We start from the raw sequence: 23845 nt of genomic DNA on the forward strand, positions 1-23845 counted from the left end.
TTAAGGACATCATACCAGCAACATGAATGACATTTTCTGTCTTTCCACCCTGAGCCTTGCTACCAAGTGCATTCAGGATTATTTTGATCATATCATACATTAAATAGATAACATAAGCATCGCTTTAATGACAAACTACTTGATACAACATATCCCACTGGCTGAAGAGAAAGTCAGTTTTTCTGACTTAGATTCATCCCTAAAGCAGCATGAAGGCTGGTGTTAATCATGCCTTCCCACCTCTGCTACGGAAGAACACACACCACGATTTCAGCTTCTCCTATTATGCAGACAATGTGAGATAATTAACAGCCTTCAAGAAAGGAAACTATAAAGTGCAGAAAGGCTGTTTTGCTCAATCTAAAGTTTCTGTAAAGGTTTGATCAGCGGCACGGTTTCAGTTTTGCTCATTTTCAATCTGTTCCCTGGAACTCCTAATATCTTAATGTATCCTTCTAAGAGAGGAATGTCCACAAAGCCTGGCAAGCTGTTCCTTCTGTGCCCTAAAGAGTCTGTTCTCAGTTCAGTCTATTGGGCCGGGAGCCCTAGACGTGAGCAGAAATAACCTGTGCAACAGTGCTTGCTACTTCTAAGCATCAATAGACTTAACATGGGTTAAAAAGTACTGTTGGGCCAGAGAGTAAATAAAGTACTTGCTATGAAAGAGTGGAGATGCTGAGTTTTGATTAAAGCCCCAACACCCGGGAGGTGACTGGTCACACAAATGGGATACACTGGGAAAGGGTCGTTTGCTTCTTTCTCAGTGTCCAGATGACATCTACACAGTCATTTTACACAGCTGTCACTAGCAAATCTAAGCACATGACAATTCTCACATGCTGCATGCCAAATACGAGGCCTGCAACTTTTATACCCTAGTTTGACTTTTCTCGAATGGGGGTGGGGCAGGATGGTGCTCATGAATTCCTGTTTCGTTCCCAGGTATAAAACCTTACTGACCATTGGTCTCTGCAGCTGTTATTGGGTACTCTTGACTGGGTACTCTTGACTGGGTACTCTTGACTGGGTACTCTTGACTGGGTACTCTTGACTGGGTACTCTTGGGAGTCTTGCCAGGCCCCTCATCAGTTACTTACTGCCCCTGGGCTCTCTCTCCAAACCAGTCTGACCCACAGAAGCCTAAATCTGTAGGAAACAATAAAGTTGTATTTAACTCCAAACTGAAACTTCTCCAGCATATCAAAATCTAACGCCTTCACAGAGGCCACATGCTGAAGTATTTCGGAGACAGTTTATGGAAGCTGTTTCTCACTGGAAGTCAGGGTCTTTCACCCGTTCCCTCTGCCGCTGTTGATACACTTGGTCCTGACTTAGGAAGGTGGTTTTCTGAGGGAACACTGGTTCACAAGGAGTGGTATGAACTCAGCCAGCTACATCTGTCCACCAGATGTCCACCCCCTCAGCCCCCCACCCACTCCCTGCTTACTCAGTGCCCAGAGCTCCTGCCTAAGACTCTAGCTTCCTCCATACATCTGCCCTGGAACTCCATGCTGGACAGGTGAACAGAGAGTCCCTCAGCTCTCAGAACTACATAGACCCATTCTGGTGGTTAACCTACGTGCATTTGTGAACTTACATGAACTAACACAAGAGTCTCTGAACTCAGTAAACAGCAGAGGGGTGTCATAGGAGTGGGGTGTGTTAGCCAAGCCTTCCCAACTTCCCACACAGAGGAGGGGATTGTGTTGGAGAAAACTCTTTCTCCTACCTTTGGTCTCTCTCCCATTGGGAGAGAGAGTACTTCAAAGCTGACGTTTTAGTGCCTGGACTCAATACCTGTCTCCTGAAATATTTCTGGTACCAATCGTACAACCAAGTGTCTAAACCTCTACAGAATACCAGCATCAGGCGTACACTGATGGTGCTGGACAAATAGGAACAACTAGTGTGAAGTTTAAATGGAAGTGTGATTTAACAGAAACAGTCCTGGAGTATGTTTAGCCCAATATAATCCTTCAAAATGTTGGGTTTTTTTTCCCCCCAAGCTTAAATCAGGGAACAAGAGACAGTTCTCTTTCTAGCCACTAGATGGCGATATCATCTTGTTGTTTACTTTAATGCAAGTATAAAAGTGGATTTGGAGCCTACTCTTCTAAGAGGAAACGAGTCAGAAACTTTTACTTAAAACCAGACAACTGGAATACCCAAAACATAATCCACACATCAAATGAGATACAAGAAGAAAGCAGGAGTGGTCCCTGGTTCTGGAAAGACTCAGTGAAACAGTATTTGGCAAAACCAGAACGGGGAACTGGGAAGGGGTGGGAGGGAGGACAGGGGAAGAGAAGGGGGCTTACGGGACTTTCGGGGAGTGGGGGGGGGCTAGAAAAGGGGAAATCATTTGAAATGTAAATAAATTATATCGAATAAAAAAAAAGGAAAAAAAAACCAGACAAGTAGGATAAGTGAAATATTAATTGTTAAACTACAAAAATCAGAATATGCCCACCCCTCTTACCACTGCAGGAAACCCTGGCCAGGCAGCTAGATCTGTCTTCTAAAGCCTTGGCAGCATCATGTGAGGAATGAGAGGCTCTACATGCATACCCCTGGCCATCATGACTTACTGAGATGTTGCCTGTGCCTTAACAGGCTCCCAGGAGACTATCTGCACACTAAACTTAGCCATGTTACCTTATTGTAGCTGTTCATAAACAAAAAGACTTCAAAAAACGAAGTACTCTATAGTTTCTATGGCACAAACCCAAGTTTTAAGACATTTGCCACAGGCTGGAAACCTTTATCCAATCACATTTCCCTTTCCCCCCCGCCCCCTGCATGTTACATTCACAGCAGTGTCATTGAAATGCAGAATGTGTGTGTGCCACAGCATCTGCTCTGATGTTTCTATCTCTCACTATACAATTGTAAGTTTACTACGCTCCAAGCCCTAAAAATCCCCCTAGTACTCTGACACCTACGCCCGGAGAGAACACGATCGCTATCATCCCTGAGGGACTGACTGGTGTATCCCAAGGCCTTAGAACACAGTGAGAGGGTGACCAATTTTGAAAGTGGTTTAGAAAGGCACCGGTGAGCCTAGAAGAATGACCAGAAATTTCCCGTGTTAGAGAAGAGAGGGGACTTTCCTTCAGATTCTCTTTGAGCAACTATACAGAGCCCCTCTGATCCATCTCCTCATCACCCCAAAGTCACTGTTTCCCTGTGGAATCCACAGTCACAGCTCTTAGAGTCTGACGTGCTTAGTTTGGAACACAGGACAAATGTCATAAGATTTATGCCCCCTTCCCCATTGGTCTCCACCCTGTCCTTAACAAAAAAAGATTTCCTCCAAATTCACTCAGGAGTCCTGGATCTGTTAGTCCTTAGTGAACTGGGAGGCAACATTTGATAACGTCTGGAGTCTTTCATCATTAATTCACAGAGATTGAACAGGGACAGGGCTATCATAACTGGCTTGCTAGCCTCACAAAGGTAAGGACAACCAAAAAGCATTTGTTGGGGAGGGGTGGTGTGATTAAAGAACTCCTCAGGGTTGGGGTGCAGCTCAGGTGTAGGGCCTACCAAGCACATATGAAATCTTGGGTTCTGCCCCCAGCACTGCATTAACCAGGCATGGCGGCACATGCTGTAATCCTCAGGAAGGAGAGGGCAGGATGTCCAAGTCATTCTTGACTATCTAGAAGGCTCAAAGAGAGCTTGGGCTACTCAAAAGTACGTGTTATGTAGAGAGTGCCCTGATACAACTTAGTAGATAATAACTAGCCTGCAGTGCTCAGACTACAGAAACCATGAAACTAACTGCATATACCTTGTCAGTTTCTGGATTCTCAACGGCGTCGTCCTTGTTAGGCTACATGGAGGGCAGCCCCTGAGCGGGTGTGTCGGGCAAAACTGAACACCAACCCCAAGAAACCCTTCACTAGGTCCTTCTCCATCCAGCATTACAGTAGAACCACATCATTAGACTAGGAAGGACTTCACCACTCACAGACAGGAAACTGAAGGGTCCAGAAAATACATTGTTTCTTTATTCTAACATCTGTTTTCCCTGTTCTCCATAGTACTGAGATTGGATTTTAACATTTCAAGTGATCAGGAATCTTGAAGAAGGAGGATAGGAGCCCCAAGGTTTCTTTGAAATCACAGGTTCTCATGTGACAAGTTTCACTGTAACCAGTTCATCCTGAGAAATGGCCATTATTTTAGCAACAATGACATCATTTGGAAGACTCCATTAAAACCCTAATGACATGACGTCTTCTTCATGCAGACCATCAAAGAAGCTCAGATCTCTACTTGTTGATGGTGAAACCTCAAAGAGTCTTTTCTCAAAGTGTACAGTGTACAATTAATGGTCAAACAATATTTTTACATCTAAATTCCCAAGAAATAATGGAAAATCAAAGCCCACAGAGGAGCCTTAATAGGAAAGCCCCAGGGAGCAGGACAAGAAATGGATAAAAAGACAAAGGGCTGTATTACAGAGAAAACCAGTGGCGTCCTTACAGAGCAAGGTTGCCGTGGGAATAGCATTATCTTCTGTGAGGACATATTTGTGTTCTTAACTGGGGTTAATATTAAGCTATAGTGAAAGAGCTGGGCAGAGAGCAGATGAAATAATGAAGTCTTCAGAAATGGATTATTTTCTCTGGCCTTGAGGTACTTGTTTACAATTGCTGTGACAAATGAGCTCTGGTTGTTCCTTTTGCTGAGGACAGGGACAAAGGAGTCAGGTTAAATTATAACAGGAAGCAATAAAGACATGCTGTAAAGGTATTCCTAATTATGAAAACTGAGAGGTGAGGGACTCAGGGGGCATTGAACCTTTCTGCTGTTCTCCTTTTCCTTAGTGTGGCCATATTGAACGTGAATAAATCTTCCATTGCTTTTCAGTGAAATACAGTAACTAAGAAGAACTCTGAAGTGACCCTTCTAGAAAATCTGTACAGAACATGCTAGTCTTGAGGTCTTCTGAGTACCTCTGGTCTACCTGTACATGGAAGGAGACTGACAGACTGCAGGCTTTGAGTCTGGTCCTGGTCCTGGTCCTGGTCCTAGCAAAGCTCAGATGCCTGGGCTCCTGGGATGCTGTTTTACTCAGTACTGGGGATTGTGCCTTTGACATATCAAATATTCTAAGTGAAAAACATGGAAAACGGCTCACCTGGTTTCCCCCACTCTTTGGGTTGACAAAGACAAGCAAAGGTTTCATGAGAGGAGAGGAGATGGGCTTGATCACAAAAGGACGGCCTTTGGTTTCCTGCTGGAGAAGGGAGGCAGCACCATTAGGGTAAATATCCGTGGCTTGGATGTAATCACAAAGCAGTGGGAAGAGAGAACACCGTTCACCCCTCAGAGAGTCTTACTCCATCAAGCTGAAGCTTCACAGCAGTGTGCACACATCTCCCGGAACAAAGCACCTCTAACTAGAGTTTAGTCCAGAAAAGCGAGCTACGCTTCGGCTTTCACTCTGCACACTCTAAGAGTTCTACAAGTGTTGGTTCTTATCATCAGCATCGTGTCTGAGCAAAGGCAGATGCTCTGCCTCTGGTATGGCAGGTCGGGTTTGCCTAACGGATGGATGACTTGATGGATCTGGAACATGAAGGATTCCAACATGCTTAGAATGGCTAAAGGGAATAAAAAGAGCCTATAGAAGACACATGACAACATGAGGTGTGGGCCAGATCCTCGGGTTAAGTAGCTGCTTCAGAGAAAGCAGTATGTCTCACACATGTCTCTGAAAGACTCACCTCAGTTCCTCTTTTACTGGCTTTCCTTTTAAAACTTGTTCTTTTCTTCTTCCGATTGGAAGCCTTCAGGGAGTTCTGCGGGGAGAGGAGGGAGCGGCTGAACTCGGAGGCAGGCAGCCCCGGCCTTTCCATGCAGGACCATGTAGAAGAGGACAGCAGCGCATGCTGTTGACGGCATGCTTGTCATGCTTTGACACTTCCAAGCCACTCCTCATGGGTAAGCCACAGACAGAGACCAGCAGAGCGCTCCAGAGAGAGCAACTGACTCCCCGCCACGAGGCGGCAGGGAGCTCGAGCCACGGGGGCTCGTAGGGACTCACATAACAACACATGGTATACCTGCCAACCCTCCCAGTACAAATGGAAGAATCCCAAATTCTCTGAGGGGCTCCAGTCTCCCGCCCAACCAGGTCCGTCTCCCGCCCAACCAAGTTCAAGTTCATCTCCTGGTATGGAGATCACCTATGTGGAAATGTAGAAAAGGAGGCCATTTTTTTATCTTTTGCTTTTGCTTCATTGCCCTTCTTCGTTTACATTTTATGATCTGTTTTAGTAGCAATTATAAAATAATGCTTGACCCCAGGAGAACCTCACAACCAGACAATCTTATCAACACTGAAGCATAATGCTTTAAATGCTGGGAAGACATCCTAATGTGGTTACTTACAATAGTGGAGCGGTGAGCATTATTTTTCTCTCTGTGTCAGAAGACCCATTATTATAAATGTCTTCTCTCCACTAAGATGCCTTGAACTGTTTTTTTTTTTTTTAATGGAAGTAACTCAAAGTTGTTGACACATAGTGACTCTTGATTTTACTTTAGAGATTTTATGAACCACAATCTACTTTGTCTAATCATCTTCTCTTATCATTTGCTACAAATTCTCAGAGGAGGAAGTCTTACAGGATAGTCACACTTACTGGCTGAAGAGCGAACATAAATCGGATTTAACTAGTGGGCTTAATAATTAAATAGGCTGCATCTTCACAACAGTAAGATAGTACTGACCATATAATAGATGTTTGACCAAGTGTTGAGAGCCTGAAATGCAGAATTCTTAGCTTAGACATTAGAATGCACACTTTCATTATTTGATCAGTTAATAGTTTTCAGACTAGCTTGAAGAAATCAAAATAGCCAATCTCTACATTTTTTCCTTAGGGCATTCAAAACTAAACATTCGTCTATAATACACAAATTAATGCATCAAAATCAAGACAGTCCAAACAAGCTAACTTTTGTTTTACTTAAACAAAAAAGAAAGAAGAAAAAAAAAAAGCAAACTGATGTGCAGTCTGCATTCACCAAGGCTGTGGAAATTTTTTGAAGAACCACCATGCATCCCCAGATTTTCTTCTTCCATGAAAAGAAAATGTCTTCAGGACCTCACAGACTGTCCAGAAGAGAGATTCTGAAAACGGGGTGCTCCTGACTCCAGAGTTTCTCTTGACATTCATTATTGACTACACTTCTGCTAACAGATCTCCTGGCTTTGACATTACGAGGCTAATGAGATGCTTCACAAGGCTCTTGTCTTGTCTTGAAAAAAATGTTTTTTTCATCATAAAAATTGATACCGTATTTGGTAAATTTGTATAGAAAGGGGATGAATTAGAGCTTGGTACAGCTGCAGCTGCAGAAGAAGCTTCTGTGAGGTGTCATCAAATGATCCTCCAAACAACTCAACCAGCATCACATACCAGCCTCTCTCAGACCAAGACCCCTGTGAAAGACTCAATCTGTTTAAAGTGAAGCCAAAGCAGACTCTTCTTAAAAGCTTTGTGTGTGAAATAATCACGATACTAACATGTATCTGATGACAAAAATGTGGATTTGTACCAGAAAAGTGGCACTAAAGAGACCCTGATAAAGTAGATCACCCCGACTAAAGGAGGGCTGTGAATCTGATGGGTTTGCTACAAATCCAGCAGCAACTCCCTGTGATGAGATGTATGCACTTTGTTAGGTCAGGCAAGTGTTTAAAATAACGGGTGCTTAGTGTTAACATGGAGTGCTAACACCTACCTCACAGGACAGTTGTTGAGTTCGAATGAGAAAAGGTATGGGAAGCAATTAGTTTTGTAGCCATCCCATGATTGCATCTGCTAACATCTGTTAGCCTCACTACCTAGCACAAGTTCTATGTACACAACCATACCACAATCATGGTGTTTAAGAGAATAAATATTATATAACTATCAGTATTTACTAAGCCTCCTCTAGTTTGGACAGCCACGCTCGGGATGTGATGGCTTGTCTCCTCGCCACTATGGTGTGTTAGTTCATTTCCTGTCTAGACCAAATAAATGCAAGTACCAGTTGCTTGTGTTTGCAGGAATACACTAGGGGCCTCCATTCTTGACAGAGCTCAACAAATAAATTCCAAGACCTAGCTCTACTGTACCAGGTGAAGATCTCCACAACTTTCTTAAACTTATCATAAAATTTATAGCATTTTGGCTAATTTGATACTCAAGCACATCTGGAAAACATGGAATTAGGAATGGGGGGAAAATGTGAAAGCAGAGCAGGCAAGGAATTCAACTCTAGGAAGAAGCAGATATACAAAACAGTCTTCTAACAGAGGTGCAGCAGATGCCCCTGAGCCTCACCAAGACCAATGCATCTGAAGCTTTCTTTACGAAACAAGTGTAGTGATTTACTTACAGTACCTGGGCATGACTATGTGAGATCTATGGACATTTTATATTGTCAAAAATGGTGAAACAGCAATAACAAGTATCTGGAATTTCCCAGCAAACCTCACTATCCCCACGGCTCTCTTCTGTTTGAGTACCAATGCCCAGCATATCCTCACTTATAAGGTAACAAGCACCTTGTATGGAGTAGATAACTAGGAAGGCAGATTTGGGATGTACCACAGCCAAGACAAGCTAAGAAACCCACTCTGGAAAATTAACAGCAAAGCTTGCCTTTCGTGGGATAGTACTGGAGAATGTAACAAAGTGCCCTGCTTTGCAAGAACAGAGAGGCAATGCCAAATAGTGACTGTAAATGTGCTGGTGATGAAAGAGTCAAGAAACCTTTCACCCTCCTCTGACATTCTAAAACAAAGCCTGCCTGTTCTGACAAGGGCAGCTAACTCCGTGGCCCAAGCTACTCCCTTACAAGATCAACATCACTCAGCTCCCCTTACAAGATCAACATCACTCAGTCTTGGTTCTGTGGTCTTCCATCCCAACAGCAGCTGCCCTCTGGCCATTCTATGAAAGACATCAGAAAAGACAAAAAGGCCCTTTGTCTCCTTGGACCAGGTATCAGGGCAATCTTACCTTGCCACTGAACTAATCTTACCAACCAAACTGTTATCAGAGTTATGACTCCCTCCTGGACAGTTAGGAAGTCCTTATGGATGAACCATTTAACTGTAAATGAAACTTTAACTCTTATTCCCCTTGAGGGATTTTTTCCAGGTTATGGGATCATAAATAACTGGTTATATTAAAAGACCTAAAAGTGATATATCACTTCATTATAACCAAGGAAGCCTCTTCCATAAATATCAGACAACGTTTAGACAGATCACAGAAGGTAGAAGCCAGAGCTTTGTGTATTTAAGGGATGCTCACCTCCTGCTCCAGGTATCCCACTGGAAGAAAAGTGGTTCTGATGACAGGAAAGAACAAAGAAAACCTGCCTGTGAAGGTGAGGAGCAAAGCTTAAGAGCTCCATGGAACATCAAATCATACATGCTAATAGTTCTTCAGAGTTCACAAAGAAATGGCTTAAGCAATTCTGGGGAATTGTGTTAGTCAGTAAATAGAATCTGTCAGTCTGTCTCACAGGCCTCCAGCAATAAAAGATCATCCAGTCAAAACAAGACATTTAAGGAAGAAGAGCTCATCCAGCAGTAGAAAGGGTGGACACTGCACTTTCTGTAATCAGTGAATTTGAAACAGTGTAAAAACCTATCAGTAGGGTATGGGCCAACTTTGAAATATCTACAGAGTGGAAATAGCAAAAAGTGACCTATGTTAGAGTTACTTGTAGTGCTAGAGACACCTACCCAAGATTCTCATTTTAAACAAACCAAGCAAGTTCCGAAGAATTGTCTGCAGCACAATACCACTTATTAACAACCCTGAACGCACTACAGTTCGGTATTTGTCCCAATGATGCCTCTCTATGAATGCAAACCAGCACTAGAAATACGGATATAGAATGGAAAAGCCAGGAAAGATGTCTAAAATTTTAATTTAGTGAAAGGAGACACTTTTATCTGAAGTTCCCTTTGTACAAGTATAACACATGTGCGTTATTCATTATACACTGAACTTTAAAAGACTAAACATTATCCTACCTTTAAAGAGACTACAGTGTCCCAACTCAGTCCTTTGTGTGTATATTCCCTAGGGAAGACATAAATGTATCTAAAACATTATTTGTAGATTCTGGGAGAGGAAGGCAGACTTGCATGAGGGGTTGTTCGCTGCTCAGGCTTGTTGACAGATTCTTGATACATGTGGACTTTATTCTGAAGTAGTGGGATTCTTTATGGAAAAGAAACGATAGAATAAGACGATGTTTTAGAAAGAACACCCAAAGCGTGTAGGGTAACAGTCAAGGAAGATAACCCTGCCAGGGAGGGAGAGTGCTCTGAGCACAGTTCCATTACTAAAGACAGAAAGAAAAGTCATGTGGCCACTGCTGTCGAAATCCATAGCCATAAATCCAGAGATTGCTCACAGCGCTTGAGTTTGTGATCAGACCATGATTGAGAGAATTATAAATTGTGGAATGCACAGCATATTAACAACATGGAGTCAGAAAAATGTCAGAAAATCCTGTAGAGACATCGAGAAGAAGCTTAAGGAAGAAAGGTGGGGCTGTAGCAGAGAAGAATGGCCTTCCAAATGAGAATCCTACTGTCTGTCTGTCTGTCTGTCTGTGGTCATCTGTCTATCCACCTCATCTTTCTCTACATATATGTGTGTGTGGGTGTGTGTACTTATATAATTATATATACATACCAATTTCAAGTTCTAATCTTCTTCTATCACATTACCTCAAAATATGAGGTCAAGAAGATATTCTTAATTAAGTAAGCATTTAATTAGCCATGATCCAGGACACCATTATATTCAGCATAATGTCTAAAGATGACTAAGATGATACCTAGGTCCACAAGATTATACTTCCCAGGGAAACGCCAACATTATCTAAGAGCTTGCTGTGGACTCTGGAATAGAGATGCAGCCATATATATACCCTTAATAAAGAGTGGCTTCCCGTTAGCTTAGTCCTTACTCCCACATGTTTCAGAGACCTAGCATGCTCCACCTCAGCTCGCAGCCCAAGAACATCACAGTACACCGTGTGCCATTGTCTTGCCTGCTGCTCCTTCTACAGCTATACACCCCACCCACCTTTTAAACAGAAAGATAATCCCTACATCCTCAGGAAGTTCCCCCACACTCACAAAGAAGATTGGCTCAAACAGGAAAGCCACTACTAGCCACACAGAATGAGATTAGGTACTAAGATAGCAGATTCAATTTGTATTAGAAAAGACTGTGGCTCTCTAAGCAGGCTTGTATGTAATGGAGGTCATGACTTACAGCCGGCCCTTTATATTAGCAGAAGTCTTAACTAAACTGTGGTGCTTGCAAACTTTGCTCTCTGTTGAACCCCCTCAAGCTTCGAAGAGAACGTGTAAGCATCCCATATACGCTCACTGGGACTCAGTGAAACTCCGGAGACCTGCCTTCATAGAGCAGCATTGCGCGTGGGCGAGGAGGACAGTGGGCCTTCGTGAGGATGGGAATCTGGTTCCATGAGAGTCTAGTGAAGTCAGGTGGTGGGCCAGTGAGATGAACCTGACAGCTAAACACCAGACCAGGGGGATGAAGGTGAAAAGGTCATAGGGTCCAAAGACTACTGAGGGAGAAAAAGCAAATAAATCACAGCAGTTAATGTTCCTCTGCACTAGGCCAGCAGCACCAGGGTCCTGCAGTTACCTGAGGTTTCTTCACCTTAATGATCCAGGTGGGCGGGACAATAACAGCAGCGTGAGCTCCAAGGGAGCAGGGTTCCTCGATATGATGCAGCATGAAGCACGTCACTTTATTGTGAAACTGAAGGGAAAAACACGCTAATAAGAAATTCTGAATACGAAGTAATTCGCAGCAAGAAGGGATAAGTACACTTGTGCATGTGCACATACACACACACACACTCAGAAACGGGATGCACGCATGCATGCACAAAATCATACATGCACACATCAAGAACACATCCATCTCAACAGCATTCAACCAGCCCAGGAACCTAGAGACCAGAGTAATTCATTCCAATTGTAGACATAACAGGGGTTAACAGGAGCCTAGCATCATGAGCTCTCTACAGCATTCTGTCTAATGGACTATTTACATAAAGCAGCTGAGTATGGGCGAGCTCTACTAATCTAAGTACACACAACTGTGTCTGATAGATAATGCAGAGAAGAACATGAAGACAGCTGGGAAGGCAATGCCCATCTCCTGCCTGTTTGTTTCTACCACAGTTGTAAATCCTCTCAAGGATTCTTTCCAGTTTAGGGAGCCAGCCAGGAAGGAAGCAAAAGGTCTCTTCTGGGAAGCTGTTAATCTTGGTGGTAACAAAGCACAAAGAGATCACTTCTACCAGGCTTATCTAAAGCCCTTAAAAATACAGTGGTGCTGTGACGTTCCACGGGCCTGGAGGAGTTCGTTACAGGAAGGAAGGAAATATAAGCTAATAACAGTCACTGCAGTACCCCGGGGTGAGGGGCTTAACTCACTGTTCTGCTGGGAGGCTGGCATGTGACCTCAGCCTGGTCACATTTGTAATCACCTCTTTTGACTCTGGGGTGATAGTCCTGCAGGGACATTTCATTTCTAATGGACATAAAATCAGCTTGTGCAATAATTAAAGAACTTAAATTCTAATCATGGTGACTTTTTTATTTAAATTAGTTTCAACTTGAATTATACTTATTGTAACCAACACACAAGTCACCATTTCAACTGGAGCTATTTAAGGAACCACTGGTAATAGCAATGTTGGGAGACAGACATCAATTAGGACTGTCTGGGGGAAACTGGCACACACAGCCAGTCTAATTTGATTCTGTGCCGTCACAAGGATTTTGTTTTCATATATACATATTGTGAAGCTCTCCTGTGATCCAGTAGTGAATTTCTATCAATTATGGAAAAAATGCTGATGAAGTAATAAATAATTCAGCATACCACCCATTGTTTGGAATCTACAAACAAATTAAACAAGAGGAATGCCACACCACAAAAATGTCATTTGAACACCTTCTTTCAAAATTGATTACTTTTTTAAGCAATTAAAATTAAATCTCAATGCATACCCATTGCATTTCTACAGTGACAAGGGCTTCAAACATTGCCTAAGCAACTCTTTCAACTTATACTTGAGTGATCTACAAGCTAGAGAGTAAGAGACACTCTCAGGACTGTATATTTTTAAATGTTGGAGCCAAGACATAAACTCAAAGAACTCAGCTCCTTAACCCCAAACTTCCTCCTGTATCTTAGAGAGTCAGCTCTTTCTTTCTTTCTTTCTTTCTTTCTTTCTTTCTTTCTTTCTTTCTTTCTTTCTTTCTTTCTTTCTTTTTCTTTCTTTGACATCAAAATTTCTAGAAGGAATTACTTATATTACTAATCTATATCAACACCGTAATTTGTGCACATATATTTCGCACATATGACCTTGCAAAATCAATTTCTACACTTTCTGGGATATTAAAATTATGTGAAACTGGCCAGAGCTGTACCACAATGGTAAGTGAAAAGCCACTCTCTGTAGTGACTCAGTCGGACAACAGATAGTGAAGAGGATACAGGTGTTCACCTTAAAGTGCTCCAGACCATCAGACCCTGAACAAGCCACATCACCCAGGGTCACAGGAGCAGCAGCCTATCAGAGCAGATGAGATGCTGTCCCAGCAGCAGCCTTTTACCAGTTCAGGAAACCCAGCAGCATGGGCAGCACAGACTCTGGTTGACACCTAATCCCAGAGGGAGATGCTACTGCCCCTAGGACATAGAGTTTCACTAGAAGTCCGATAACCTTGGACTCATGCACATGTTTTCAAACAGAAGCACAGAGGTTATATGTGTGACAACTGTGTGACAACTGGGAAGAAATGGAAATGGCAAGAAAAAACAAAGGTGGCGAGCCGGTGGCCCGGAACTATCCAGACCAGTGAGTCTGTACCTGAGAACCAGAGGCTCTTGACAAATGAAGGCCCTGGGGACACTATTAGGTTGGATCTTACAGACTCCCCATACTGCGAAAAGTCTGACCCACAAGAATGTCAACTGCAATTCATTCAAACTACACCTGTTCCTGCCCTGTTGCTAGTTTGAGGAGTTGCATGTGCTATGTGTAGACCTGTAAAGCCTTATCTGAACTAACACAACACAAACTTTCTTTTCAGGTTTCCTTTGCAATAGCGGCATTCGGGCAGCTGAGGCAGGAGGATCACAAAAGGACAACATAATTCTATATGATTAAGACTCTATCTTAAAAATGGATAGACTGTAAGACTAGAGAAGGGGTTAACAGACTGTTCCGAGTGTGTTGCCAATGCTGAAGTCATGTCTGACGTGTTTACAGTTAGAGAATTCATACATGATGGGGGTATGGCTAGGTCGCGATTATTACACATAGACGTAGGCGGCAGCCCCATCTGGCCCTGGGTGCGACAGTTTGCCAGCTGGGTTGGGGTGACATGAAGAGCAGGCACAGAGGCAAGCAAATGACAAAGCTCGGCATGTGTTTTGGATAAAGGGGTCAAGGTTATACTTTTCAGAGTAGATAGGATGGGAGATAAAGGAAAAAGAAGAGCAAATGGGACATTAGTGTGGGATCTTAAACACACATGGCCAAATACAAGGAAGGGATGTAATTTAGTGGGCACACGGATAGCTACAAAAAAACCCAAAACAAAAACAGAAACAAGAATCTAAACCTGACAAACAATGTGAAAGGCAGTCATTCTTCAAAGCCCCTAACAAAGCCACCCACATCCTGACCAGGGGAACCCAGCCGCCTGGACCCTGCGTTGCAGAGTTCACTGGAGGCTCCCTGTGTTCTACTCTGGTATGAGAATGAATCCTCAGCAGTCTAATGGATAAGGACGACAGTAGGTGTTCTATCGAAAAGGAACATTAGATTCCAGTCCCAGGGCAAGAACTGGGAAGGGTTCCTGGTCTTTTATCCTGGATTTCAGCTACACAAAAGAAGTAAAAAATTTCCATTTTTCCCTATTTATATTTCCTTTTGTTGTACAATTTTACTCTTTCTTCTTCTAAGGATGCTGTCTGAGAAAGTCTGAATGTTAAGTCAGGGTAACACTCCAAACGCGGGCAGGAACCCACGCATCGGAATGTCCAGTTGTGGTCACACATGAGCTTGTGTGGCTTGATTTATCCAGCACTTACCGCCTGCTTGCACCAGGAACAGCTGATGGCCACGATCTCTTTACTGTGGAAGGAGAACTTTTGCTGGAAGCCCTGAGACAGTAGGACAAGAGACAAGAGTTTAAAACCTCCTTCATTGATGATAGCCCATCATTGCCCTCCTGGGGTTTACAGAAGTGAGAGAGGTCATTACTGTCATCCATTGCTTTAGTAACCGTTACTGCATGTGCCACACTGCACCACCCTCTCCACCTTCTGACATGTAATAGTTTTTCTGATTCAGAACCATCTAGAGCATGAGACAAAGGAGGTAGTGGTGTCTCCAACACCATAAGCTTCTCTAAGCCAGTCACACTAACATAAGAGATTTTCCTTAAAAAAAAAAAAAACTTCACGGCGCGCACGTGTGTGTGTGTGTGTGTGTGTGTGTGTGTGTGGTATATGCATATGCATATAGACTATAATACACACACACACATACACACACATACACACACACACACCATTGTTTCACTTGGTCATATACTATAAAGGCTCTGTTCAACTTTAGTATCTGAGAACCCAGTAAAAAAGAAATTAGGTAACAAATGAATACCTAGATGTTAGGGTCTGGGTAAAGTCCAAGCTTTGAGTAATAAATTCAAAGGCTCTAACCACCTCCCCACCCCAGGATGTCTGTTCTCAAAACAAGCAGCTTTCTAGTCTCATTCTTAACCAGCATGCCTAACAAAGACAATAAAATTGCCAAAACATCTCCTCAAATCAGTGGTTCTCAACCTTCTGAAGCTGCAACCCTTTAATACATGTTGTGATGACCCCCGTGCATAAAATGCTTTTCATTGTTACCTCATAACTGTCATTGTGAAGCACAATGTAATATCTGATGTGCAGGATATCTGATGTGCAGGATATCTGATGTGCAGCATATCTGATATGTAGGATATCTGATGTGCAGGATATCTGATGTACAGTATATCTGATGTGCAGGATATCTGATATGCTACCCCAACGGATCATGACCCACAGGTTGAGAACCACCCAGTAAATTGACTCATCCATCAGGAAAAGTAATTCCACACAGGAAGTACATAGTGGTGCTCAAAGTCTAGTCTAGATTCACCCATTTCACTCCTACTGTGTGGTTTCCCTCCAAATCTAAAAGACTCAATCTCTCAGCAGACTTCCTGATCTTCTGGCTCTTTTTTATTTTTTTGGTTTTTTGGATTTTTTTTTTTTTTTGAGACAGGGCTTCTCTGTGTACCTCTGGCTGCCCTGGAACTCACTCTGTAGACCAGGCTGGCCTCGAACTCAGAAATCTGCCTGCCTCTGCCTCCCAGAGTGTTGGGATTACAGGCGTGCGCCACCACCGCCCAGCAGATCTTCTGGCTCTTAACAACCATTCTGCTCCCTCTTCCAAGATGTTCCCTGAGCCTTAAGTGCAGAGGATGTATTTTAGATATATCATTTGGGGCTGGGAACCTCACAAGGAATTGTTCTCTGCTTTCTGACTAGATGTGGTTTTCTGTAGTGGTCTTGGTCTGTTGTAAAAAGAAGTATCTTTGATAGAGGAGAGAGCTAAGCTTAAGTGTGTATATAAGAAGTGTCTAGAATCCAGTCAGGAATTATCCTGGTTTAGGAAAGTGGCAGCAGTAAGCTCTCCTAGGAGATCTCTGGCCTCACTCGTCCCAGGTAAAATGACAATGCCAGGCAGGATTTCCCTCCTCTTCAGTTAGCCTTATGTCTAATTTAGGCAGATGTTGGCTAACCAGTAAGCTACAGAGTCACTATTGTACCTTCATGGATATGCTTCTGTGTTGAGGATTGATGTGGTTGGTTCAGAAGTGTCACAGCCCAGTAGGACTTGAATCCTCTTCCCCTTAGGCAGCCTGAGTAGCACCTTATGGTCTATAAGATCTAATCCAGATTAGAGGAGGAGGTCAGACCCAGTTCAATGACTCTTGTCTTTTTTCCTAAGTGTTCAGTGTCTTCAGCAATGGGGCTTTACCTTCAACTTCTGGGAGTAAAGCAAGGGTAACAGAAGGAGTCTATATGGACAGTCTTTCCAATTTCCTTGCCAACAACTCTAAAGGAGGTTTCCCATGCCTGGCCCTGGGGATTTTGTGAGATGCTGTATGGCTCCTGGGCAAAGCATTGTCACTTTAAGTGGAGTAATGTCATTTAAACAGTGTGTGTGTGTGTGTGTGTGTGTGTGTGTGTGTATGGACTTACATGCATTGTATGCAAATGTAAATATAAAATAACATGATTCCTATGGCTTTCTCAGGCATCCTAGTGTTACTGTGTTATTGTTCCATCTTCCCTCCCTCTCCATATTGATCTCCATTCCCCTCCCCAGTAGCAACAGAGCCCCTCCCACAGAAGCAACAGAAGGGAGAAAGGGAGAAATTGTAAACATGACTTCTTAATCTGGATTTGCAAGATTCCCTTGGCTTTGTAATTACTTCTCCACGACAATTGGCAATAGTGATGATCTTTTTACTTGTCGTTCAAGCAAGAGTTAACCATTCTTAGACTTCTATCCATAGGAAAGGTGCTTGCAAAATTGGCTGAGGGATAGAATCTGGCATCTTACCCTTTGGGAGACTTTGTTCAGTTCCTAAAATAATTTGAATGGTTCTATTTATGCTGAATCCCTGATTTCCTTCTGGGAGTCTAGTATATTTTGTGTTATACAAAAAGTACTTAGGCAAAGAAGCCTCAGTGAAATTTCTGGGAGAAGAGTTTTAATGAGGTGGGTAAATAATATTTCTATGTATTTTTCAGCTTACTGCTGGAGGGACTTAGCATATTTTACAGGACTCCAAGGCGAAGCTGGCGGTATCTGGTTTCTTGGTGGCTTCAGTCTGTGTTTTCTTTTTGCTGACCTTGTTTAGTGTCTTTGTTATAATAAACCACAGTCAGGATGCCTCCTGCAAGCTCCCCTGTAAAGCACTGCACCTGGGATGATCTTCAGATTCCCCAGACACAGCCTCCCCATCTGTGTCTTGCTAAACCTCCTGTCAACAGCAATGGCTTTTTCCCCAGGACAGTATTGCTTCTATGTCACAGAACTGAAATACCAGGTGAGCTTTGACCTCTGTACACTGGCAGCAATCACCAGCCCCGCACCACTGTCAAGCATCATAATCCTGACAGGAATATTACTGAGAGGACAAAAAAATCTAATGGGCTTGAAGATGATGTGTCCAAAGCTTTTCAAAACATATCAAACTGTTCAGTGTGTTCCAAAGAGGCCAAAATGGCTTTGTGTTAGAGACAGATGGACAGTTCATTGGACTCACTTTTGAGGGAGCAGTAAGAGAGAGAGATGGTGTGTTTCTTCAGAGTAGAGCAATAATCTGTGATCCTGTCTGATCGAAGGAACAAGCGTGTGAGGGAAAGCACGAGGGAGTCAGGGTGGGGCAGAGCTCAGGGACTCCTCAGGCCCTACACCCCGGCCCGTCCGTCCTTCTGGTGTGGCCCTGCCCACTTGACATGTGACACTGTGCTCATATTATGACTTGTCTCGGTATCAACAGGCCTTCCCCACTTATTCTTTACCATCACAAGGTAAACTGATGTTCTTTTGGTGAGTGTTTCCTGATCAAAGGCTTCAGTGGCACCTCTTTCCTTAAAGGATAAACCATTAATTCAGGCATTTAGCAATACCCACAATCCTCCAACCAACTTTGGATATTCTTTAGATCTCTCTCTCTCTCTCTCTCTCTCTCTCTCTCTCTCTCTCTCTCTCTGTCTCTGTGTATTTGTGCATGTGTTATGCATGTGTTACGCACATTTGCATGTGTCCAGGCACATGCATGTGTGAGTGCACGTTCACATGTGTACAGTAGATGCCAGAGGCTAACATGCAGTGTTTTCCTCAGTCACCCTCCACATCCTTTTCTGGGGCAAGGTCTCTCACTCCGCCTGGCACTTGCTCATTCAGCTGGTGTGGCTAGCCAGCCCGGCCTAGGGATCATTTGTCCCTGCCTCCCAAGGGTTGGAATTACAAGCAGTCACTCAAATTCACCCAGTTTTTATGTGGGTGCTGGGTTTCCAAACTCTAGACCTTCACAGATGCATGAGAAGCACTTCATTCACTTAACTATCTCCCCTGTCCCCAGATACAAATTTTGACATTAATATACCACTCTATCAACAAATTTTTACAAAGCAAGATAGACCTAATTATATTTCATAGTATGCCTTATTTTTTAAATTTACATGTCTGAGACCGCATTCTTTCTTTATTCTCAGTCAATCACTCAGAAAGCTGTCATCATTCTATATGCAGTATCTACATTTCAAACCCACAGAAGATTTAAAACATCGCTACCTTGAAATCACTCCAGTTTAAATGATCTCTCTATTGGCGATGGGCTCCATCATCTGAATCTTACTATAGACACTATTTAGATGTCCTAAGTTACTGGTGGATATGCTAATTCTTCTCCAAAAGAACTGTAAGGTCCTTCAGTAGGTCACTCTATAGTTCTTAGAAACATTGAGCTGTTCTTTACCTATCATGTGCCCAGTGTACATACATAGGTCATTATTAACTGAATGAGGGAGTTGCTGTTACCACATCTTAACTCAGCTATGAACACTGTGCTCTCTAATTAAACATCCTACCCCACGTTATCTGAAACTATGCCTCCTCATAGTGCCTTCACCCAGGCAGATAACCAGCCCCCTACAGACACTGAAAACATGCTAGATTTCTAAATTTCACTCATAAGTGCTCAGTGTCACAATGTTGTTTGTGAGACAGCAATAGAGTTAAATGTGTGGCACGGTAGTAACTGTAGCCTCGTTGACAGATCTGCTGAGTGTTACCACCCAGGTACCAGTTCATACCAGTTCCTTGATTCATACATATCAGAGAATTAGACATCAAGGAGAAGCAGAGGAACATGAAGCTGAGAACAGCTCGTGGATCTTCTCATGGCCTGGGTGGCTTCAGGCAAATCATAGACTTCTAACTTCTCTCTGAACCCCAAAATGGGAACAATTCAAAATCTCCTTTAATGATGATAAGCACCAAAAGAGACAAACTGAGAGGTTTTATACCATTACATACACACATATGTGAGAATGTCTATGTATACATATAAAAGACAACTGTGACTGCTAAAAGTCTATCAGAGAGGACCTCCTCTACTTCTGTATCAAGGAAGCCTCTCCTTTCTAAGACAAACTTGGTGCTACTTTATTCACAGATACAACCTGTGTGCATGCAGTAGCATCCATTGTACTGTGTATTAGCCTTCCAGCTTCAAGGAGAAAACACACACACTCTACTGTGTGTTTTCACAGCCAGATAGATGCCCAAAACAAACAAGGACACTCACAACTGAGGCACTGAGCATAATGGGAATATAGACCTGAGCGTAACGGTTGTTCAGAACTGTGATGGGTCACCAGGAAAATGAGCCTCCCTCCTGGTAAGCAGCTTGGGGCTTCTTTTTGGATTCTCTTCCATCAGTCACAGTGACTACGGCTTCAGAGTTGTTATCTAACACATGTATAGACACAGAACTGGTTCACCTTCTTTATAGACAAAGTTCCCAGGCTACCTGCTGTGGAAGAGATTTTGGCCAGTCTCTTAAGCATAAAAAGAGCCAGATCCTAATCACTTGGGCTTAATTCTGGTCCGGATTCGTGATTATGGCACTGACTGGATTCCCTGACTGGATTTCAAATGACGCTGTGGTTTTTCAGAGGAAAATAAGGACATGAGGCCAGATGGTCTGGATCCAATTGACTCCAGACTTAAAAATATCAAGGAAGTGACTCTGTTGATTCTTTGGAGATTTTTGATTTTCAATCAAATTGAGCCTTTGGAATGAAGTTAAATATGGCTTCCAAGTGACTTTAAATCTGGCTGCCTCTCGTTTACATCTGTGGCATGTAAGAAGTGGAACTCAGCTTTACAACCCTGACTGAAACTAGAGGAGTGGGGGTTATGTAAAATAGCTGAATCTATTTTATTGATTTTGTATTTAACGGAGATTTGGGATCAGAGACCCTCTTGGCTTGCGGCCAATATTTTTGTTTTCTTTGATCCAATGAATAATATTCGACATACCTCCAAAACTTTAAACAAAGTGTCTCCAATGTCCACCAACATGCCAACGCTCACAAAGTGAGAAAATGTACACACACAAAGAAATTATAAGACTCAATTGACGATTTGGCCCCCCACTAAGATTTGTCTTTGGAAAGAGAATTTCCAGTAGCTTTATTCCAATAGTTCTGTAACACACTTATCACTGGGGCTGCACCGAGTCACACCTGCAGACAGATACTTGTCCTTCCCTGGCAACATGGGAAGATACTCCTTTCCATTATCACTGCAATTAATATACACTCTATCAGAACTGGCCAACATTATCATCTGATTCTGATATGTTCTGTTATGTTTTTCATTCATTTGACTGAAGATCCTTGCTACAAGCAAGATCATAAATTGAGTCTCCTGGAGGAGGAGGAAGTAAAAACGTCTCATAGATTTCATTAAAAAACTTAAAAAAAGAAAACCTTCAGGGAGCAGAAATCAGAATTCTCTGTATAACTTAATACCACTCCTACAGCAATGACCATCCATATAGAGAAAGAATTGATGCCAGGATCCATTCCATATGCCTGACATTACACAGGCACACAGCTTACCCAGGACCTAAGAATAGCTACCAGCTTGTACTTAATATATGGATGTATCTATCAGTTATGATACTTGTATTTAATCTTTTATAAATATATTATTTGAGGGGAGAGAGAGACAGTGAGAGAGAGGTTTATGTATACATGTGTGTATGCATGTATGTATGTGTATATATTTATACATACATGTGTTTGTGTGTGCTATATGTATATATTTACATGTGTGCTCCTGTACTAAGCTGTGTCCTCCCCTGTGTCTCTCTGCCTTAGGGTTAGGGTTTCTCACTGAGCCAGAAGCAGCTTGGTTTGTGTGATTTGTGTGGTTGTGGTTCCTCCTCCCTGTCTATGCTCTATGATGACTTACCAGAAAGCTCCAGATGCTATTGTGTTTCAGCCTCCCTTGCGGTGTTGGAGTAAGTAGCACATAAGTTCACACTCAGCTTTTTACAGGGGTGCTGGGGGCCTTGCCCTACATCACCACGCTGTGCAGCAAGCTCTCTTACCCACGAAGCCTCCTCCCTGCCCATGACAAAAACATTTTCTGCAGATAGTGAGCATTCTGTTCAGTAGAGACCAAGCTGCATAATACTTTAAATGCTGGGCTTATCCTTCGCTAGAAGTCCCAGGAGGTTCCTTAAGTGAAAGCATTTTCCTATCAATGTAACTGGCTACAATTACAAGACTGTGCCACCATAGAAAGTCATTTCTACCTCTGCTTGACCCATAATGGATATCTTTACTAGTGAAAATGTAATTTTACCCTTATAATGTGAAAAAAAAATAAAAAACAAAAATAAAAAACAGTCTAAGTTCCAAGACAGAAAGATGTTAGTTAAAATAGTTTGCATTTAAAGCTGTAGAGTAGACTTGATGTTAACACAGATATCAAAGAGCCAGGACAGCTTGAACAGTCTTATAATTGAAAATCATACCAGCTGCGTGGCTATACAAGGAGTAATTGGTTGTGCTCTCCCAAAAACTATCATGTTGAGGAAAATACCCCTTTACTAATAGGAGTAAATACAATTTATTTGTGTGTGAACTTTAAGTGTGTCTCTCTGCACGTGTGTGTGTGTGTGTGCGTGTGCATGTGCGTGTGCGTGTGCGTGTGCGTGTGTGTGTGTGTGTGTGTTCCAATCCAAGACAATTGAGAAAGGGACTTTTAAAATCATCTGAAATTAGTCAGATCCTGTTCCTCCTGGCTTCTCAGCTGTGTTGAAGGTAGTAGCAATGAGTAAAATATGCCTTTGAGGCGGGGAGAAAAGACTGACATTTTAATATGGTTTTGACTTTGTTTGGGGGTTGTACTGTATCTAGTCTTCTATAAGGCACTAAATGGTGTCTTAGATGCCATATGTACCTCAAAACACCTGGCTACACATCTCACCAATGCCTATAAGCAGGAGGAAGAGAATGGGGGTACCTGAGTCTAGAGAGTGGAGAATGGGGGTACTTGAGTCGGGGGAGGATAGAGAGGGGCAGGATTCAAATATTTGGAGAGTTTCTCTGGGTGGGAACATTCGTCTATAACATAATGTGTTAACTATTAACATACTAGTGTATAATCCTAATTATACTACATACAGTGGATACGGATGTTGAATCAATAATAGTTGAATTATTAAGAACCACAGAAGATAATTCTAACACTAACACTAGAATGAGAACCTGAACAAAGATGTGATCTGTGCTCTGTGCAGTGGAGGAGGCTGAGCTGTAGTGACAGAGGCAGGGCAACTGAAATCGCAGAGGCCGGCATTCTACAGAGCTGCAATGGGTAGAGAGGAAAGCTCAGTTGACCATAGGATACCACACTGACCAAAGCTTTAATGTTGTGTTGCTGAGAAAGTTGTCATCATGTCAAGAGGCTCACAGGCAGGACTCCTTTGAAGCTTAGTCCTGATGGGAAGAAATGTCTCACCAAGTGAACAGTCTGACAGGAAACAGAATTAGAGAACTGCAAAGCCACAGGGATGACATGACAGTCCTCAGCCATCAAAGCACAATGC

At 42.7% G+C, this 23845-nt stretch overlaps 1 protein-coding gene across 3 annotated transcripts in view; it reads right to left on the reverse strand.

The window, feature by feature from the left end:
• Positions 1 to 23845, reverse strand: part of Dgki (diacylglycerol kinase iota) — a 453557-nt gene that overhangs the window by 206357 nt on the left and 223355 nt on the right. For 2 of the 3 annotated variants that reach the window (XM_052173448.1, XM_052173450.1), the window contains exons 7-10: positions 15195 to 15266; positions 11718 to 11834; positions 5739 to 5813; positions 5150 to 5248 (exon numbers count right to left, since the gene is read on the reverse strand). In XM_052173448.1, coding sequence (XP_052029408.1) covers positions 5150 to 5248; positions 5739 to 5813; positions 11718 to 11834; positions 15195 to 15266 — 363 coding nt within the window. The remainder of the gene's footprint in view (positions 1 to 5149; positions 5249 to 5738; positions 5814 to 11717; positions 11835 to 15194; positions 15267 to 23845) is intronic. The other variant, XM_052173449.1, reaches the window with a different exon arrangement.

Source organism: Apodemus sylvaticus, chromosome 2 (assembly GCF_947179515.1).
Source record: "Apodemus sylvaticus chromosome 2, mApoSyl1.1, whole genome shotgun sequence".
NCBI lineage: Eukaryota > Metazoa > Chordata > Mammalia > Rodentia > Muridae > Apodemus > Apodemus sylvaticus.